General features: G+C 44.3%; 1 protein-coding gene across 2 annotated transcripts in view; it reads right to left on the bottom strand.

The window, feature by feature from the left end:
• Positions 1 to 202: 202 nt before the first annotated feature.
• Inpp1 (inositol polyphosphate-1-phosphatase) overlaps positions 203 to 16,628 on the bottom strand; it is a 25,224-nt gene continuing 8,798 nt past the window's right edge. The window contains exons 2-6 of one of the 2 annotated variants that reach the window (XM_031367417.1): positions 10,340 to 10,588; positions 8,144 to 8,204; positions 5,614 to 5,814; positions 2,648 to 2,822; positions 203 to 1,231 (exon numbers count right to left, since the gene is read on the bottom strand). In XM_031367417.1, the coding sequence (XP_031223277.1) occupies positions 682 to 1,231; positions 2,648 to 2,822; positions 5,614 to 5,814; positions 8,144 to 8,204; positions 10,340 to 10,543 (1,191 nt within the window). In that variant the 5' untranslated portion in view covers positions 10,544 to 10,588 and the 3' untranslated portion in view covers positions 203 to 681. The remainder of the gene's footprint in view (positions 1,232 to 2,647; positions 2,823 to 5,613; positions 5,815 to 8,143; positions 8,205 to 10,339; positions 10,589 to 16,628) is intronic. The other variant, XM_031367416.1, reaches the window with a different exon arrangement.

Genomic DNA, 16,628 nt, shown 5'->3' with positions numbered 1-16,628 from the left:
ATCTATCTATCTATCTTCTATCTACCAACCATCTATCACCTACCTGCTTGTCTGTATGTGTGTGTATGTATGTATATTCCTCTCTTCTTTCTTTCTTCCTTTCTTGTTTGTTTGTTTCTTCCTTCCTTCCTTTCTACCTACCAACTACCTATTACATGCTCTCTCTTCTTTTTCCCCAGTCTCTGTATGTTTTTCCCTTTTGTTTCCTGATTTCTAATTCCCACACTGCTTCAGTGAGTGGAAACCCTCAGTGTTCAGCCTTCTTTTTTTTTATAAGACACACAAATATTAAAAGTACATAAACTTAGCTATAACATTCAAATTCACAGTTCTAAATCTTCTGCCTCAGGCTAAACCCATAGATACCCACGCCAACTCTGCCTGGATCCCCAATGGCTGGGGATTTAGTCATTCTACTGGAACTGTACATTTTTGCTCCACCCTTGATATTTTATTGAAGGGTTCCAAGCAACATTAACAGGACAATGTTTATATAACAATATTATATACCAATTTAACTGTGACACACAAATGCCATTAACTTACTGAAATTCACGTTATGAACACATAATGGGAAAATGTTCCTCAAAACAGGAAGGTGTATTGGGACAAAACTATCTTCAAGAGATAGACATAACAGGAAAAGATTCAGTTCGGCTTAAGGGCCCTGAGATCAGAGTCCTACGTTTGAGTCTTTAGAGGCCCGAGGTTTTGGATGAAGCGGCTCAGGAAGGTATCCAGCCGATTCCTGGACCTGTATGCTATCAGCCCTCCCTTGTTGGCCCAGAGATCCACCCCAGAAGCACCTTTATTTTCCATGTGATACAGCAGCTGTGGCAAATCCAACCCGGTGTCTGGACTTCTCTCTAAGCACTCTTTCATGTCTACAATGCCCCCACCCATGGCCCTCAGAATGGCGTGAGCGGCACAGGAGTCCCACTTGTACGTGGTGTCCTCTGAGAAGATGTAAATGTCAGCCAAGCCCTGGATTACACAGAGGCTCTTGTAGCCAGCCCCTGCCGCGGGGAAGACGCTACCTCCGCACACGCGCGATAGAGCAGCTTTGATGGTGTCCTTTTCGCTGGTACTGATGACAGCAGAAAAGGGGCTGGAGAACTCCCTGTTGGAGTTTTCAGTCTGGGTTTCACTGTCGCTTTTAGAGACGGCGAACTGCAGGGAATGGATGTTGGTCCCCATGTAAGAAAGGCCCCAGTAGCACTGTCCCTTCCACCTGCAGGAAACAGATTTAGGTGCTGATTAGCCTCAAATGCCTCAAAGCAAAATGAGTTTGAATGCTTCTGAGCCTATAAATGAACATCGAGTTACTAATTAATTCTACGAGTGCCGTGTAAGCACTCAGTGGCCTCTGTTATGGCGAGAGGGGCACTAACATTTTGGAGCACTCTCATATTCAGGTGGGATAACAGTAAAGTACTGATGCAGTTTCTGAGCCCTAAAAACTACTGCAAAGTTCAGTACTGCTTTTGCCATTTAAAGTCCCAGAGGGAAAGAGGTGAGCATCAAGTCTTATAAGTCCCTCCTGGTTTCCCTCGCAGGCCTCCTGTCACTGGCTTACTCCTTTTTAATCTGATTCACTTTGAGAGTGGACTCAAGTTGTTATTTTTGGCAACAATAGAGAGAACAACTTTGTTTATCCACTTCCCCTCTGAGTGAGGTACGGTTTACAGATGAGAGGCTAGGGGTGGGGAAAGCAAATCTCTTGCTAAGGCCACCTGGATCCTGAAGGAGTAGAACATGCATTCAAACCCAGGGGCTCTCCCCTGAATCTGTGACTCCCCGAAGTTGGCCTTGGAGTCCTGCTTCTGGAGTGCTGGGTTTACACGTGTGTGTCTCCATGCCCAGTTTTAATGACCCTTTAAAACTTTACCAAAACATATTTAGTCTGAAGAAAACCAGAATTAATTCCAGAGGCTTAAACTTTAACTCCATCCTTATCTGAAGTAAGCTGAAGATTAATTAGAATAGACAGTCCTATGTAATAGAGACTGCAAGAAGAGCAAAAGATGATACTGCCCCTGTTTTCAACACGCAGTGCCCTGGAGTCAGTGCTTCAGCACAGAGGTTCCTGGCCATTCAATTCTCCAGGCTGTGACAGAGTCAGTAGAAAGGCAGGGAGATAGCAGGCGGAAAAGAGCTTACCCTGGCAGTATCTGGAAGGAGATGGAGTTGATCCTGACCACATCTGTCAATCATTCCACTGAACACTCTGCACAAGTTGTTCTGTGTTTCTATAATAACACAGAAACTCATCTGGCAACATGGTGGCATCTACCCTGTTCCTATGTATCAGAAGACCCTGTGTAGCATTAATCTGTTTGTGTGGTTTTGAGTGAATTTTAGAAACAGGAATAGGATTGCTATATCTCAAGTGCAAAGCCATGATTTCTCCAAGACAGTCTTATTTTTTTTTTTAAAGTATCAATGTGTACTTAAAACCTAACAAAACTATGCCAACTCTGGGACTGAAGAAGTCCCAGTCTGGATTAGAAGGCATTTTAATCCAGCCCAGTGGACTCACAGTGAGAACGCCCCACAGAATCCACTCACGGGAATGCCATGTACAGCGACAATCTTAACAGGCAAAGCTGAGGCTAGATAATCAAAACTGAAAACGTCCATCTTTTACCTTAAAGTAGTTAGGTTTTGGGACACAAAAGGCTGATTGATGACTCCCATCAGGGGCAGGCCTGTCTGAAGATCATAGACGCCAATTAAAATGGTCACGCACTGAAGTCCGCTGGGGAAAACGCCTTGGTTGGATTTAACATTGGCAGAACCTTTAATATACTGATAGGTTGAATCTGAAAAACATGAAGCAAATGTACAAGTTCCTTAGAAGTAGTGGTGACTCTCTAGGTGCTTTGCCCCGTGTAAGTGCCCTTCTAATTTAATAACCAATCAGATTTTACCTCTGGGCACTGCCTGCACTGAATCATTTGAACACTCATGCTTAAGCTGCTTGCGCTGCATTATGCTTCATTCATTAAAGTATGAGAACTTTAAAAATTATTTGACTTGTGTTGAAATAGGGTTTCCATGTAGCACAGGCTAGTCTCTGACTGGGGATCTTCTTCCCTCTGCCTCTTGAGGCTGAGGACACAGTTACACTCCTGTGGAATCGAGCATAGCACCTTGCATATCATAATTCCTCAAGGGCAGTTAGGGCTGGGGAGATGACTCAATGGATAAAGTGCTTGCTTTCACAGTGTGAGGACTTAAGTTTGGATTTGCAGCACCAGTGTAGGATGTGGGGCAAAGCACATCACACTTAACAATTCTAGTGTGGAGGAGGCAGGGGCAATAGGATCCCTGGGGTTTGCCGGACAGCCAGCTTTGACGATGACGACGGGACCAGTGAGCTTCAAGTTAGGTGGGAAAGGAATGAGGAGTCTACAGGCCTGGCCCGTATGTGCCCTCTCAACAGGAGCACATACGCACACACCTTTTAAAAAAAACGCATTTAATCGGCCAACTGTGGTAGGGTTGTGCTGAAAACTGTGGTAGGGTTTCTTGTTTGTTTGTTTGTTTGTTTGTTAAGAACTGTTACTAATCAGAGGACTAGTCTAAGATGGAAAAGCCGCCTAGGAATCCATCAGACCTGAGATGCCCTATTATTGTTGTTATCATTTGCCTCCTCAAGACGCAAGAAAGGAGATAATGAAGCTAGCACAACAGAGAAGTTAACAGTGCTTGTGAGGGTTGATCTTAGTTGTCAAGCTGCCTGGATCTGTTATCAACTAAGAGCCATGGGTCTGTGAAGGTATTAGCCGGGAGCATTACTTGAGGGTGGGTACCATCCTACGCAGAGGGAGCGGCGGCACCTTCCAGTAGCCTAGCTGTAAAGAAGTCTAAGGAAAGACAGTGCTGGTTTTGCCTGTCCGCCTTCCTCCTTGCTGCTACAAGCATCTACTCTGCGGCTGCTGCTGCTGCTTCTTCTGGTTGTGGCATCCTTCACTGAGGTCAGAACCTAAGCTTTTCGGGGCTGCCCACAGGCTCTAAAGTCCAGTGGCTTCTGAAAATTTTCCAGGATATTAGTGTCAGAGTTGGACTACTGAGGTATCCAGCATTGTAGACTGAGCAGCTACCAGCCTCTCCAGTGTGTGACAGCCATTGCTGGACTACTTAGTCCCTACCAATCTAATAAATCTGCTTTGTAGTATCTGTTCATTCTATTGGTACTTTGCCATCCCATGAACTAGCACACAGTGACAGATACGTCCGGCCAATGACCCAGAGAGCCAAACAAACATCCCTTCAGGGTAGAACTAGGATACAGGACATCACTGTCCCTCAGAATTCTAGTAGATACCAATTTACCCTTTCATGACCAGAGATTTCGGGGGGAATTCCTAGTGTTCGTATAGACTACACTGGCTGAATGTTATGCAGCTATCTAATGTCATACTGTGTTGTGTCAATGCACATGCAGGATAGATGCTAACACAGTCATCTGGCTCTGTATAATGAGGGCTTCCAGTGGGTGAAGCAGAATCTACCGGGGAGACAGCAAAGTGAGGCGACTTTGCTCCTAGGACTTTGATAGTGCCGGTGAGGAAAGGGGCTACATTTAAAAAGCAACACATTCTAATTACAATTCTACCACAAAAGGACAAGAATTTAATAAGCTTTGTATCGCCTTTCAAGTTGCCCAAGACATATTCAGCTACTTGGCCTGACCTTGGGTTTTGATTGTTGCCTAAATGAGTGAGTGGCCAATGACTTAAAGTTAGATTTGGGTTTAGTGTTTTGAAATCTGAACATCTACCCTGTGCTCACATACGGCAGGAAGCTTTCTCACTGATTGGCCAGTCTGAAGTCATTTACGGATTCGTCAGTTCACACTGTGCATGCACAAGTGTATGTGCGTGTATATGTGTGTGAGTGATGTGTATGTGTGCGTGTGTGTGTGTGTGTGTGTGTGTGTGTGTGTGTGTGTGTATGGCTCACAACCATCTGTAAATCCAGTCTCAGGGTATCTGATGCCCTCTTCTGGCCTCCACAGCCACTGCACACACATAGTATATGAGTATTTTTGGCTACTTCCATATACATAAAATAAAAATAAAGAAAAATAATAATAATAAAACAACTTCTCTGGATATGACATGACTAAGGCACTCATAACCTCACAGCAGCAGTGGCCACTGATGTAAGCTCTCATGGGATCAAGCTAGTCAAACTTCCAGCACGTGGGGATGGGCTTATGAGGAGCTGTTAGCAGCTGGCTACTAGGAGAGAGAAAATTATTCTTCTGGAAAGGGTCGCTCCCATGTGCCAGTGGATGTCCCCACACTCGTGTACCTAGTTGGGCAGCAGTAATTGGACTTAGTGAGTTTCTAAAATGAAATAAAGACATGAAATTGGGAGGGAACATGTCGGGAGGTCTGGGAAGAGTTGGGGGTATGACCACATGTCACTGTATACATGTATGAATTCTAAAAACAAAACAAAACAAAACCAAAAAAACAAAAATTCTTCCAGGAGATCTGGTGTTCTGAGAGCCTCTACTTCTTAGAGCTGCCCTGACCCGTACGAAGGACACTATGGGCTAGAATGAATGAGAAGACGCAGGTGGAGGGGCCCTACACTTACCTATGGGATCCACCCAAATCCCAAGAATCTCCTGTGGGATGCTGATCTCCAGGGACTCCAGAGTGGGGTCAGTGACGTCCACATCCTCATGGACCACCTTGGCCAGTGCTTCAGACGCTAGCATGTTGCCATTAAGGACTCTGCCGAGAAGCTCTGCTGTTCCCTCCTCTGTGGCCTGCAGTTCCACCGTGATCTTTTCCCCTAGAATAGAGACAAACTGGAGCCACTGCTTCTCAGGCAGTCCGGGAGAGGCAACCGCAGGGGGCTGCGGGCAGGGAAGGGGATGGCACCTCTTAGATTAGCCACAGCAATGGTTCTGAAACCTTGCCAACTGCCAGGATCACCAGCAATATTTTACAAAGCTGTGGGTACTGGTGGCTCCACACCCTTCCACTCAGTGGACAGGCTAGGTTCCAGGACTCAACCTGCTGCCCAGAAAAATGTCTACATGGATAAAGTTCTGCATTCTACTTAAGGGGCAGCACAGACCACATGGAACTCTTCAGCCTTTGATGATTATTGGTCTGTTACTTAGTTTTGCCTTTGACTTGTCAAGCGTATAGGTTGCTTTGTCCATTTCGAAATGTTACTGAAAAGAACATGTAGATTTTATCCACATACAGAAATGCTTCTACTTCCTTCTGTAATACTGCTTTTAACAAAGATACTGCTTATGTTCTATAATATCAGATGAAACATAGTAATCTTTGAATGCAATAAAACTAAGTGGATCAAAATGACACCAAAACTCCCCTCTGTGACAACAGCTGGAAGCCAGGTGTTAGCCAGCCACCTCTCCAATGGAAAGGGAGAAAAGAGGCCCTGCATTGGCATCTCTTCAAATGTGTACTTTGAGCCCTGGTGAGTCTGGCTGCCAGCCTCCTGAAAGAAGAGAAAGAGGAGGCTAGAAAAAAAAGGCGAAGTTAGCTGGACATGGTAGCAATACCTAAAACCCCAGCACTTTGGAGGTGGATGTCAGAGGATTAGGATTTTAGGACCAGCCTTGGCTACACAGAAATTAGAAAGTCATTTTGGGCCACAGGAGACCCCGTCCCCACAGAAGTAAAAGGTATAGCACATTAATAGTAAAAAGTGGCAGCAGAATTGAGTATGGTTGGACACTCCTGCAATTCCAGTACTCAGAGGAAAGCTTGCTTGTGTTCAAGGCCATCTGTGCTACTTAGTGAGAGCTTCTTAAAGAAAAGGTGGGGGGGGGGGGAAGGGTTGCAGATCCACACTCCTACCCACCCAAACAGTTCCAACCAGTAGCATCTGGATATAACTGAATTTTCAGGAAAGTCTAAGGTCTGATAGGATCAGCGCATCTTAGGGCTCAGTGGGAATCAATTGATCGCAGTAATAACGCCTGGTGTTTTGCTTGTTTGGGGGGTACTGGGCATTCAGAGCAGGGTCTCCAGGAATGCTGAGCAGGTATTAACCACAAAGCTGCCTCTCGACCCACAGCAATGACTCTGAGCTATCAGCCACTGAAATATACTTAAATTTGTGTTTTGTTAGACTGTTAAAATTGGGAGCTACCTGCCACACACTTCGTGGTACTTCCAGCTTACTAAAAGTCATGGGCCATTCAAATGAGTATATCATATGCTTAAGCTGTCTCCATCACACTTAGAGGGAAGCCCCACTGTAGTGCCAGCAGGCCACACAGTCTCAGCCCCCCCACCCCCCGTTTCTCTGTCCTTTTACAAACAGAAAAACGAATATGGAAAGTTTTTTGCCCCTTGAGTTCTAGACAAATGAAGCATCTAACTGTTTATAGTCAAATGCAGGATTGTAAATTAAATGTATTTTGAGTGAATCACAATAGTTATCTCTAACTTTTAGAAGTTTAAATAAGATTTCTGTCTTCTGAGAGTCATAGAAATGTATATTAAAAACTTGCTAGAAGCCAAGTGGACAGTTCATGCCTGTAGTCTCTGCTACAAGTCTGGACAACACAGCAAGGGGCCACATCAAACAGAAGAACAGAAAAATAAAATTAAAAACTTGTACGAAAGGAACCTTCTGGTTAAGCCAAGTACCTTTACAGAGGTGCTGAGATGAAGTAGAGGGGTGACTGAAGCAACATCATGCATTATTCCAGGACTGAGGGATTGGCTACACTCAGCCAAGAGCTGTAGCGCCCAGGGGTCCTCAAATGGACTTAAATTCTGCCCAGACACTATCTGCTCAACCATGGAGATGAACATCTTCCTGGGGCACCAATGACCACATTAGATTGTCAAAAGGCTATAGAATTTTCCCAGAGGGTATGTCACACTTACTAAAATGCTACACATTTAAATTTAGAATGATTCACAGGCTGCTGAATTATTCCAAGAAACCACCTCACTTCTCTCTAACTTAAATGTCACGACATTCTGAGGTAGAGTCTAAATAAAGCTTCATACTTAAGCATGTTATGCCTTTATCCCAAAATCTTCCTAGCATTAATCTATGGCATGGTCTAAGTTAGAGGTTAGAATAATATAATAATTATTACGTAACACAATAAGATTCTTATACTTACCCAAATCATTTGTAAACTCATTGGATTCTTCTCCAAAAATTTTTTTCCCCAAGCCTGGAAACTGAATGAGTCACAGTTTGACAAAAACAAAAACAAAAACCAAAATGACAGCAAACCCCACCTCCACAATCAATTCCAAGAGAGTTCCTTAAACATAGTTAGCTTTGAAACTCAAAAACGTCCATTGTAGAAGTCAGCTTGAACATGGAACCAAGTCAGCTTGGTTCTGTGTTTAGTTTTCTAATACTTTCCGGTTCCTTTGCCGGCTTACAAAGCCTACTGAGCACTAGTGGCTGAGTTCTGGCCTCCTTACGTCCTTTCCGCTTCTGCTGCAGAGCCTCAGGACTGGGGACATATATTAATTCTGCGCCTAACACTACTCTGTGAATGCTCAAGTCCCCAAAATAATTTTGTTTTTTAAAACAGATTTATTTGTGTGTGTGTGTGTGTGTGTGTGTGTGTGTGTGTGTGTGTGTGATGTATATGGGTACTTTATCTGCATATATGTCACACCAGAAGGCACTGGATCCCATTAGATGATTATAAGTTGCCACGTGGGTGCTTAGAATCCAACTCAGGTTCTCTGGAAGAATAGCCGGTGCTCTTAACCCCTAAGCCATCTCTCCAGTTCCTAAAATAATCTAAAGGTGGAGAGAAGAGACTGGAAGGCAGTTCTATTTCCATTTTCAGGTACATCTCTGCACCTGTCAGGCATGTCATTGCCTTTCAAGCTAGAAGATGACAGAAAAGAGAAGAAGAAGAAGAAGAAAGAAGAGAAATAACTGTAGCAACCTGTGGCTTAAGCAGCAACACAGGGTGAACAGGGAACCAAAGGAGACTTTTCTCTCATCTCTGCGTCATGCTCAGATAAACACAGTTCACTCCTGACCCTCAGAAGACGCCCTTCCCCCAAAATACTGCTGACTCAGATGGTGCTGCTGTTTTCGGGAAGGAACTGCTTGACATCCTCAAACTCGCCCATCCCAGAGGGTCAAACCACCAATGGCCACACAGCCTGCTACCCTTTCTTCTCTTTTGTAGAAGAGAACAGGCCTACGGGAGCTGGCAGCCTGCCAGTTCCCCAGCCCCCACACCTGCTCACAGAGCTATTCAGAGGAATGCAGACAGAGGGGGCCTGCAATAGAAATATCTAAAGTAGTTCAAATGGAAAGTATTTGTTTCATGAACTCTGGCATTACTTCATGAACAATTGCCTGGGCTTGTTCTATTGTTTAGGGGCACATATTAACCCATAAAAGTAATGTTCACATATATCCAATCCAGTTGCCCAACCAACCTTTGTATCCAAGTGTCTCCCTTAGTAACAATAGAAAACAAGCTTCCTTTATTTAGCTCACCAAAGCCAGGTAGTAAAGGGCATAAAGAAAATATAGACTATGGAGATTTTATATAATTAATGTATCCTCTTCTCACACCAGTGATCAAGAGTTTACTGAATTCTACAGTAGTTCTCAAGTTTAAAAAGTTCAATAAAGATACTGAAATGTTTTATATTTCTATCATAAAGCTCCATCCTCCCAAATTAAAAAAAAAAAGAAAAAAGAGCGGGGATAGGAGTCCTATACTCAGGAACCATTTCCTATGTTCAAAAACTCGAGCTGTCATACTGTGCTGTGTAAATTCAGGCAACTTATTCCAGCTCTCCGTGACAGCCTCATCCCAGTAGGACAATGGCTCTAACCTTACAGAATTCTTATAGGGTTAACAAGCTCAAATTCGTGAAGCCTGGTCCTCAGTGAGCACGTCTATGCCTGCTGGTGTTATTGCTACCACTCAAGAATCCTGACTTTCCCTAGCCACTTCCACACATACAGTCACCTAATTCCAAGCCCATAACCAAGGCAAAACATTAGATAAATGGTTTGGCTGAGAAGCATATATTATTTACTAACAAGAAAGCCATCAATAAGTGAGAGGATCAATACTGTATATGCTAAGGTTAGGCGTCTGAGCGCCCTCATCCTGTTTGCTTTCCTATTCTTCAATGATTTCCTGCAAAGGCCATTTTAATACTGTAATACAAATAAGGCAGGGCTGCAAGATGTTTGTTTGAACCTAAGAGAATATAAGCATCAGTAAAAGGCTTAGTGTTTCTTCTGAGGGGACCAGAGGGGGCAGGGAGGCAGGCAGGGAGGCGGGTGTCCTGCAGCTACCGTGGCCTGACTGACCTCTTACCTTGTTCTCCATGTTCTGTTTTATAACTTCCTGCACCAGCACATCCGCCAGGGTCTTGAAATCTGCAGCAAACTTCTTGTTCTTCTCTGCACCTTTCTTCTCCTCAATGAGCAGCTGGAAGAGGGCCTCCTGCTGCCGGCACGCCCTGGCAATGTTAGCAGCCTTCTCCGAGACGCGGAGCAGTTCCAGGAGGATGTCTGACATTTCTAAAGCCTGGCTTCTCAGCCTCACCTACCCTCTGGCTCTCAGCTGCAAGAACCCAAGAATGTGAAAGAGAAAGCAGTTCAGAGAGCGAGTGATATCAGGGTGCCTCTCCCACTAACACACAGCTGGCAGCAACCTGTCAGTGAGGCTGACCTGCTAGTGAATCAGGGCACATTTTCAGCACGCACGACTGACGTTACAATCTACATACTGAAACAAACTTCTTTCTCAAAAATCTTGTAAAGCAACTACACTCTCAAAGAACTGAATTTTCAGTGAAAGCAAAAGAAAAATCTCTGAGTAAGAATTTATGTTATGGGGCCACAGCAAGCCAGAGTATCACAATGTCAGAGGGAAGGCAGATTCTTATAAGGGCCATAATCCTAACACAGCTCTACCATGAGGACTGAAGCAATTCTCTTCTCTGTGAGAATGCTGAGGGATGACGTTCATGCTGCCAGATCCATGTGCTACGGGGATGAGCAGCAAGCATCGTGTCTCCCAGACTCTGGGGCCACTCACAGCCAACTCCACTAAAACATGCCAGTGACACATACCATCTGCCACCAAGTAGCTGCCTACACACCAAAGCAAGGGGACTTGCACCTTGTTGGACTTGAGAAGTTCTGCCTTCTAAGAACCAAGTAGCATGCCTACACCATTTTTTTTCCTGCTTTTCTTTCTTTCTTCGTAGCCCTGGATGACCTGGAACTCACTCTGTAGACCAGGGTCACCTGGAACGCAGGAGATTCGTTTGCCTCTGCCTCCCAGATGCCAGGACTAAAGGCGTGTGCACCACACCGGGCTCCTATCTACTGGAGCTGCTTCAGAATGCTTCTGTGGTACTCTTCTTGTTCAGTGTGAATCATTCTGCTTCCTTTGGTGTGAGGATTACCCCGCCCCGTGTGACATCCAGTTTGGAAAGTAAAGCTTAGGGGATGGAGTAACTTCTAAAAAAAAGGTTACACAAGACTAAAACGTGGGCCTCAGAATTGCTCACACCCCACATCAGGGTTCTTTATTATCACAACAGTTTCCTCTATGAAAAGAAGCTTGAGGCCGGGAATCACTCAACTGTGAAAACACTGATGTGTGGGTATGGGTGTGGGGGGGGAGGCGAGCTCTTATAGCCTGTTTGTCTTAAGTTTGCTCAAAAACAATTTTTTTTTCCTTATGATCCACTTTCTGAGGAAATATGTTCCTCAACAGAAATGAAGGAAAGGTGACCAATACAGGGAGATGTCCCTTGTCACTTATTGCAGTTGCTTTCCTGCCAGTGGTCGTCTCTGGAGGCTGCACAGTAGCAGACAGGCCCTAACTCCCTGACACTGGAAACACACAGGCTTCCGGGGAGCCGCTGACATAACTGTACCAAATCCCCACCCAGAACCCTCTTTCCTCAGTCAGTAACATTAAGTCTTTCCTTAATCTCTGGTAAGAAAATAAGAGTTAGTATATTTTCATGCAAGGTAGATTAAAATTATTTAAAGTAGGAAAGACTTTAAATAAACATGTTTTGTTTTGCTTTTGAGGCAGGTCCACTCTCATGTTGTCAGCTCTACAGGATTTATACAGGAGGATTCAAGCAGCCACAGCTCCTTCAAAGTCCTTTAGAACCTCTTAGAAGGTTCATTTACTTTGTTCTGGACCTATACATTAAGAAAAATAGCAGTCATATAGCAAAGCCACTTGAACTCAGAAATAATTTATGTAAGTACTTGCCACAAATGATGTCATAGAACAACAACAGAGATGCATGCATAGTCTCACTGTGGCACACGAGCCACAAGAGTAGAAATGTGGTGACCACAATCTTCATTTATTAGCGAACGTTCTGCATTATTATAAGAACAACAAGCCAATGGACCAAGCCATGGTCCTTCTCATTTAGAAGCGACATGGGGCACAAAGGAATATCCTCTGAATTGAGCAAGTTATCACATTCAACAGCATTAAATCTAATCTTTATCCCCACCCCCCATCTTTTTTTTTTTTTTTTTTTTTTTTTTTTTTTTGTTATCTGAAAAGAAAATACTGTAAACGAAAAGCTTCTGGGTAAGAAATCCTGAATAAATTTCCACACAGCCACCTTTGGGAACCCAGAGTCCCTCCGCTCTGGTCCTGACTTCTTCTAGTAATGGTCATTTTCCCTACCTGAGCAGATGTCACAAGTACAGGATGTAGCAAGTATAGGAACTTGGGCCAAGAGGAGAGACCGTTCAGCTGTGAACTGCAGACTGTGACACACCAGGGGTCCCCGCTCTAGAAATTCATAGTTCCACATCTGAGTTCTCAGGTCCCGAGTCACCCTACTGTGTCAGCATACCCTCTTTTCTTCTGGCCCAGGACACTGTCACAGTTTGTCAGAGTCCAAGTTCCTTGCCCAGTTTCAGTTGAGACTTTCTCTAGCCAGCATAACCAACATAACACTTCTCCAGCTCACTTCCTTTCTCTGGGGTCCCAGGTCTCCAGAAAACAACTTCCTACAGTCTACATACAGAACTTTCTAAATTTCCAGCAGTGTTCCAAGTCTGTAGTCCTTGCATAGGAGAGATGGAGGCCTTAGGCGCAGGAGTTTGAGACCAGCTGGGACAACATAGAAAGTCCTTTGTCTTAATGTATAAACTTCTAATTAGAGGGCTGACCTACTACTTTCTGGGAGGAAAGCTCATTTCTTCTCCTAAACTCACCCTTATGGGTCTCTGTAAGCTCCTTTCTTACCTCTGCCCATTTATCTCAAGCTCATTCATTCGAGTAAGAGAATAATAACCTTGGGCACTTCACCCATACCTGGAATTCTTGTGACAAGTTGTTTATGAAAAGAATTGGGGGCAACACTGGCACAAAATTTCCTGATGTTTCTACGGAGGTTATCTTTCAAATCACTGTAAGAAGCAAATTTAACTTATTTGCCTTACTTACTTTATACAGCCTCTGTTGGAGGCCAGTTGGCACCACGGGTAGGAACCTTAGTGAAGCCTTACAGGGAAGATGATTCATGGTCAGGGTTAGGCAAGTCTGTTGTTGGTAGTGGTTGCTTTTATTTTTAGGTAGGCATGTAGGTGTGTGTGTGTGTGTTCATTTGCATGTACTTGTGTTATTAGAGTAAAGGTACAAGCATGCCTGATAACTACTCTATATTAAGCTACATTCCTGGCTTTTGGATTTTTGCTAGGGTCTCACTGTGTATTGTAGCTCAGGCTAGCCCTGAGTCAGTTTGTCGATATTTAATTGGCATTTGGTTTCCCTTTTACTCTCAGAAAAGCCCTTTCCTCAGCTGATTGTACTCACTGTCCAGTGCCTTACTAGGGACCTGTTCACGGTACAATGATGTCCCTCTAAACCAAGTGCCTGGCACTGGTGATGAGGACAGACAGAGGCTTCTATCATGACAGAGCCCTAATTCTTCTCACATACATTTGCTGTTTAAGACTGGGTGGCCTCCAGGTCCGAAACCTGTTTCCTCACCATCCTCTGTGTCCTCAGTCGGCCTCTCCTTTGTGGGCATCGGACTCTGACTTGTCTCCCTCTTCTTATAACGACTTAGTCAGACTGTACTAGGACCCACCCATGTGACCTCATGCCACCTCTAGAGCAATCCTTCCTCCAAACAATCATTTCTCAGTGTTCTTAGGGACCTGACTTTCCACAGACACCAAAATACACATGTGCTCAGGTCTTCATGTAAAACAGCTCAGTATTTGCACAAAACCTAGGCACATCCCCTGACACTTTAAATCACTTCTAGATTACTAACAACATCTACCTCACTGTAAATAAATAGCTGCCCAACTGTATTTAGGAAATAATGACAGGGAAGCAGTTGTATGTGCTCAACCCATACACACATTTGTCAAATATTTCCCATTCAGGGTTGATCGAACCCAGGGGCAGAAGGGTGGGTAAAGACATGAGACTGCACAGTCACCTTCTGAGGTATTGGGATCAGGACGTGAATAGTCTTAATTTTAGAGGTGCCTAGCCCCATTCTGAGTACCTCACTGAGAGAGGCCAACATAACCCACTCCTCTGTCCTTTGTTTTCTGGCCAGATAGTAAAAAATGGGATATATTTTCTTCTTCACTTGTGTGGCCAAGAAGTTTATTTCTGGGAGACAAATTTCCCAGCTAGCTGCTACTCTAGCAGCCAGCCCCTAGCGGCCAGCCCACTAGGGCCACAGTGAGGACATCTTCATCTCAAGCCTTGTTCTCTAATGATCTTCATTGCAAGCCATGGCTCAGCAAAAAGGCTTGAAGAAGCTTCACTCTTCACACAGAACACACATATGAGCCTACATAGACATAAACTTGTGTCACAATGTCAGAATTAGAATCTCTGGCTTTGGGGAGATTTTTCAAGTCTAGTTGGAAGAATATTGAAAAAAAAAAAATGAAGTAGGGCAGCCCAAAACAAAAGTCAAAAAAAAAAAAAAAAAAAAAAAAAAAAAAAAAAAAAAAACCAAGCAAAAAAACCAAAGTGCGGACTGGGCTGGCTCAGTCTGTAAAGTGCTTGCCACACAAGCATAAAGAGCTGAATTTTGATCCTCAGCATTCACAAAGCTGAACATGATGGTGCGCGCCTGAGCATGCTAGTGCATGCCTGTAACCCAGCTTGTAGGGGAGAGGCGGCAGAGACAGGTGAATTCTTGGAACTCAATGGTCAGGCAGATAAGCGGAACCAGAGAGCTCAAGACTCATTGAGAGACCCTGTCTCAAAGGATAAGGTAGAGAGTAATTGAAGACACCCAAAGTTTTCCTTTGATTTCCCCATGCTCCTGCATATACAGGTGTATACACACACACACACACACACACACACACACACACACACACTCACAACCCATTCCCTAAAAAAATCCAAAAAATCCAAAACAAAAAGCCTTATTTACAAAGATAAGACTCATGTCCAATTTCTACCTATTCTCTTGTCTCATTAAAACTTTGGGGGCAAGCCAGATCTGTGGTCCCGGCACTCACAAGGTAGAAGGACAACAATTGTGGGTAAGCTCAAGGTAAATTCAAGGACAACCTGGAACCCTGTTTAAGGAACAACTTAAAACCCTGTCTCAAAAGAAAACCAGTTCAGAAGTTTAAAATCAGATCTTGGTCTAGGGATGTAGCACAACATTAGCGTACTTGCCTAGTATGTATGAGCTCTGAGTTTGATCCCCAGTAGGAAAAGAGAAATAAAATTATCAGAATATGTTACACAAATTTAAGAGGCAATGAGCAATATAATGTGAAAGGCATAACAAGTTTTGCAATCAAACTTCCCTGGATTGTAAACCCGGTTCAGCTGCAACCTAGCTGTGTGGCATCCGATAATTTACTCAGCCTCTCTGAGCCATAAAGCTTACCTCGCAGTGATGTCCGAAGATGAAATGAGGTCTCTGGAAAGGCAAGAGCTCAGACTACCTGCACGCAGTAGGTATTAAATGGCAGCTCTAACTATTAAGTACAAGCTCAAAGACACTGCAGTCATATGTTCTTCCTTGAGAAAGTACGAGGCAGGCAAGTTATGTGGGTCACTGAAGCCTTCGCTTAGAATTTACTAGTTCATTAAATCCCAGAGCCTGGGAACTATTTGTAATGCTTTGAACAACTCAGAATAAAGTCCCTTTATGTAGGCCAGATCTGATCACTTCAGTTTCTGAGTTATGGGTGGAGACTCTGGCCTCATATCAAACCGTCTGAGGGTGGCCTGGGAGAAACACTTTTCTATGACGGGCATGTTTTGTTAGGAGACTCTCTGGGGATTCTAGGGCCCAGGGGGCTGCTCTCATGAGAAGACCCTCGCTGTGCCAGAAGCTGCCTCTCTGTTGTTCACATCGAGAGAAGCACAAGACTTTATCTCTACGAGAGCCCTCAACAAAACGGGCGACCCTCACAAACAGCTGAATAGTTCACAGGGTCTCTGTTGTCATCCCCTCCTTCTGACATAATCTGCGTCTGCAGAGGCCATGTCTGTGCCCCTTATACACGGACTGCATCCCAACCCCACACCACTCAACACCCTGGTCACTCTTTTAACGACCTCCCAAGCAACAGTGATACAGATGCCCGGCTCAAAGGACAGTTATGGCTGA

The sequence above is a fragment of the Mastomys coucha genome, unplaced genomic scaffold, assembly GCF_008632895.1.
Source record: "Mastomys coucha isolate ucsf_1 unplaced genomic scaffold, UCSF_Mcou_1 pScaffold14, whole genome shotgun sequence".
Classification (NCBI taxonomy): domain Eukaryota; kingdom Metazoa; phylum Chordata; class Mammalia; order Rodentia; family Muridae; genus Mastomys; species Mastomys coucha.
Note: the sequence above shows the minus strand (reverse complement) of the source record. Positions and strands in the feature narration are given on the sequence as shown.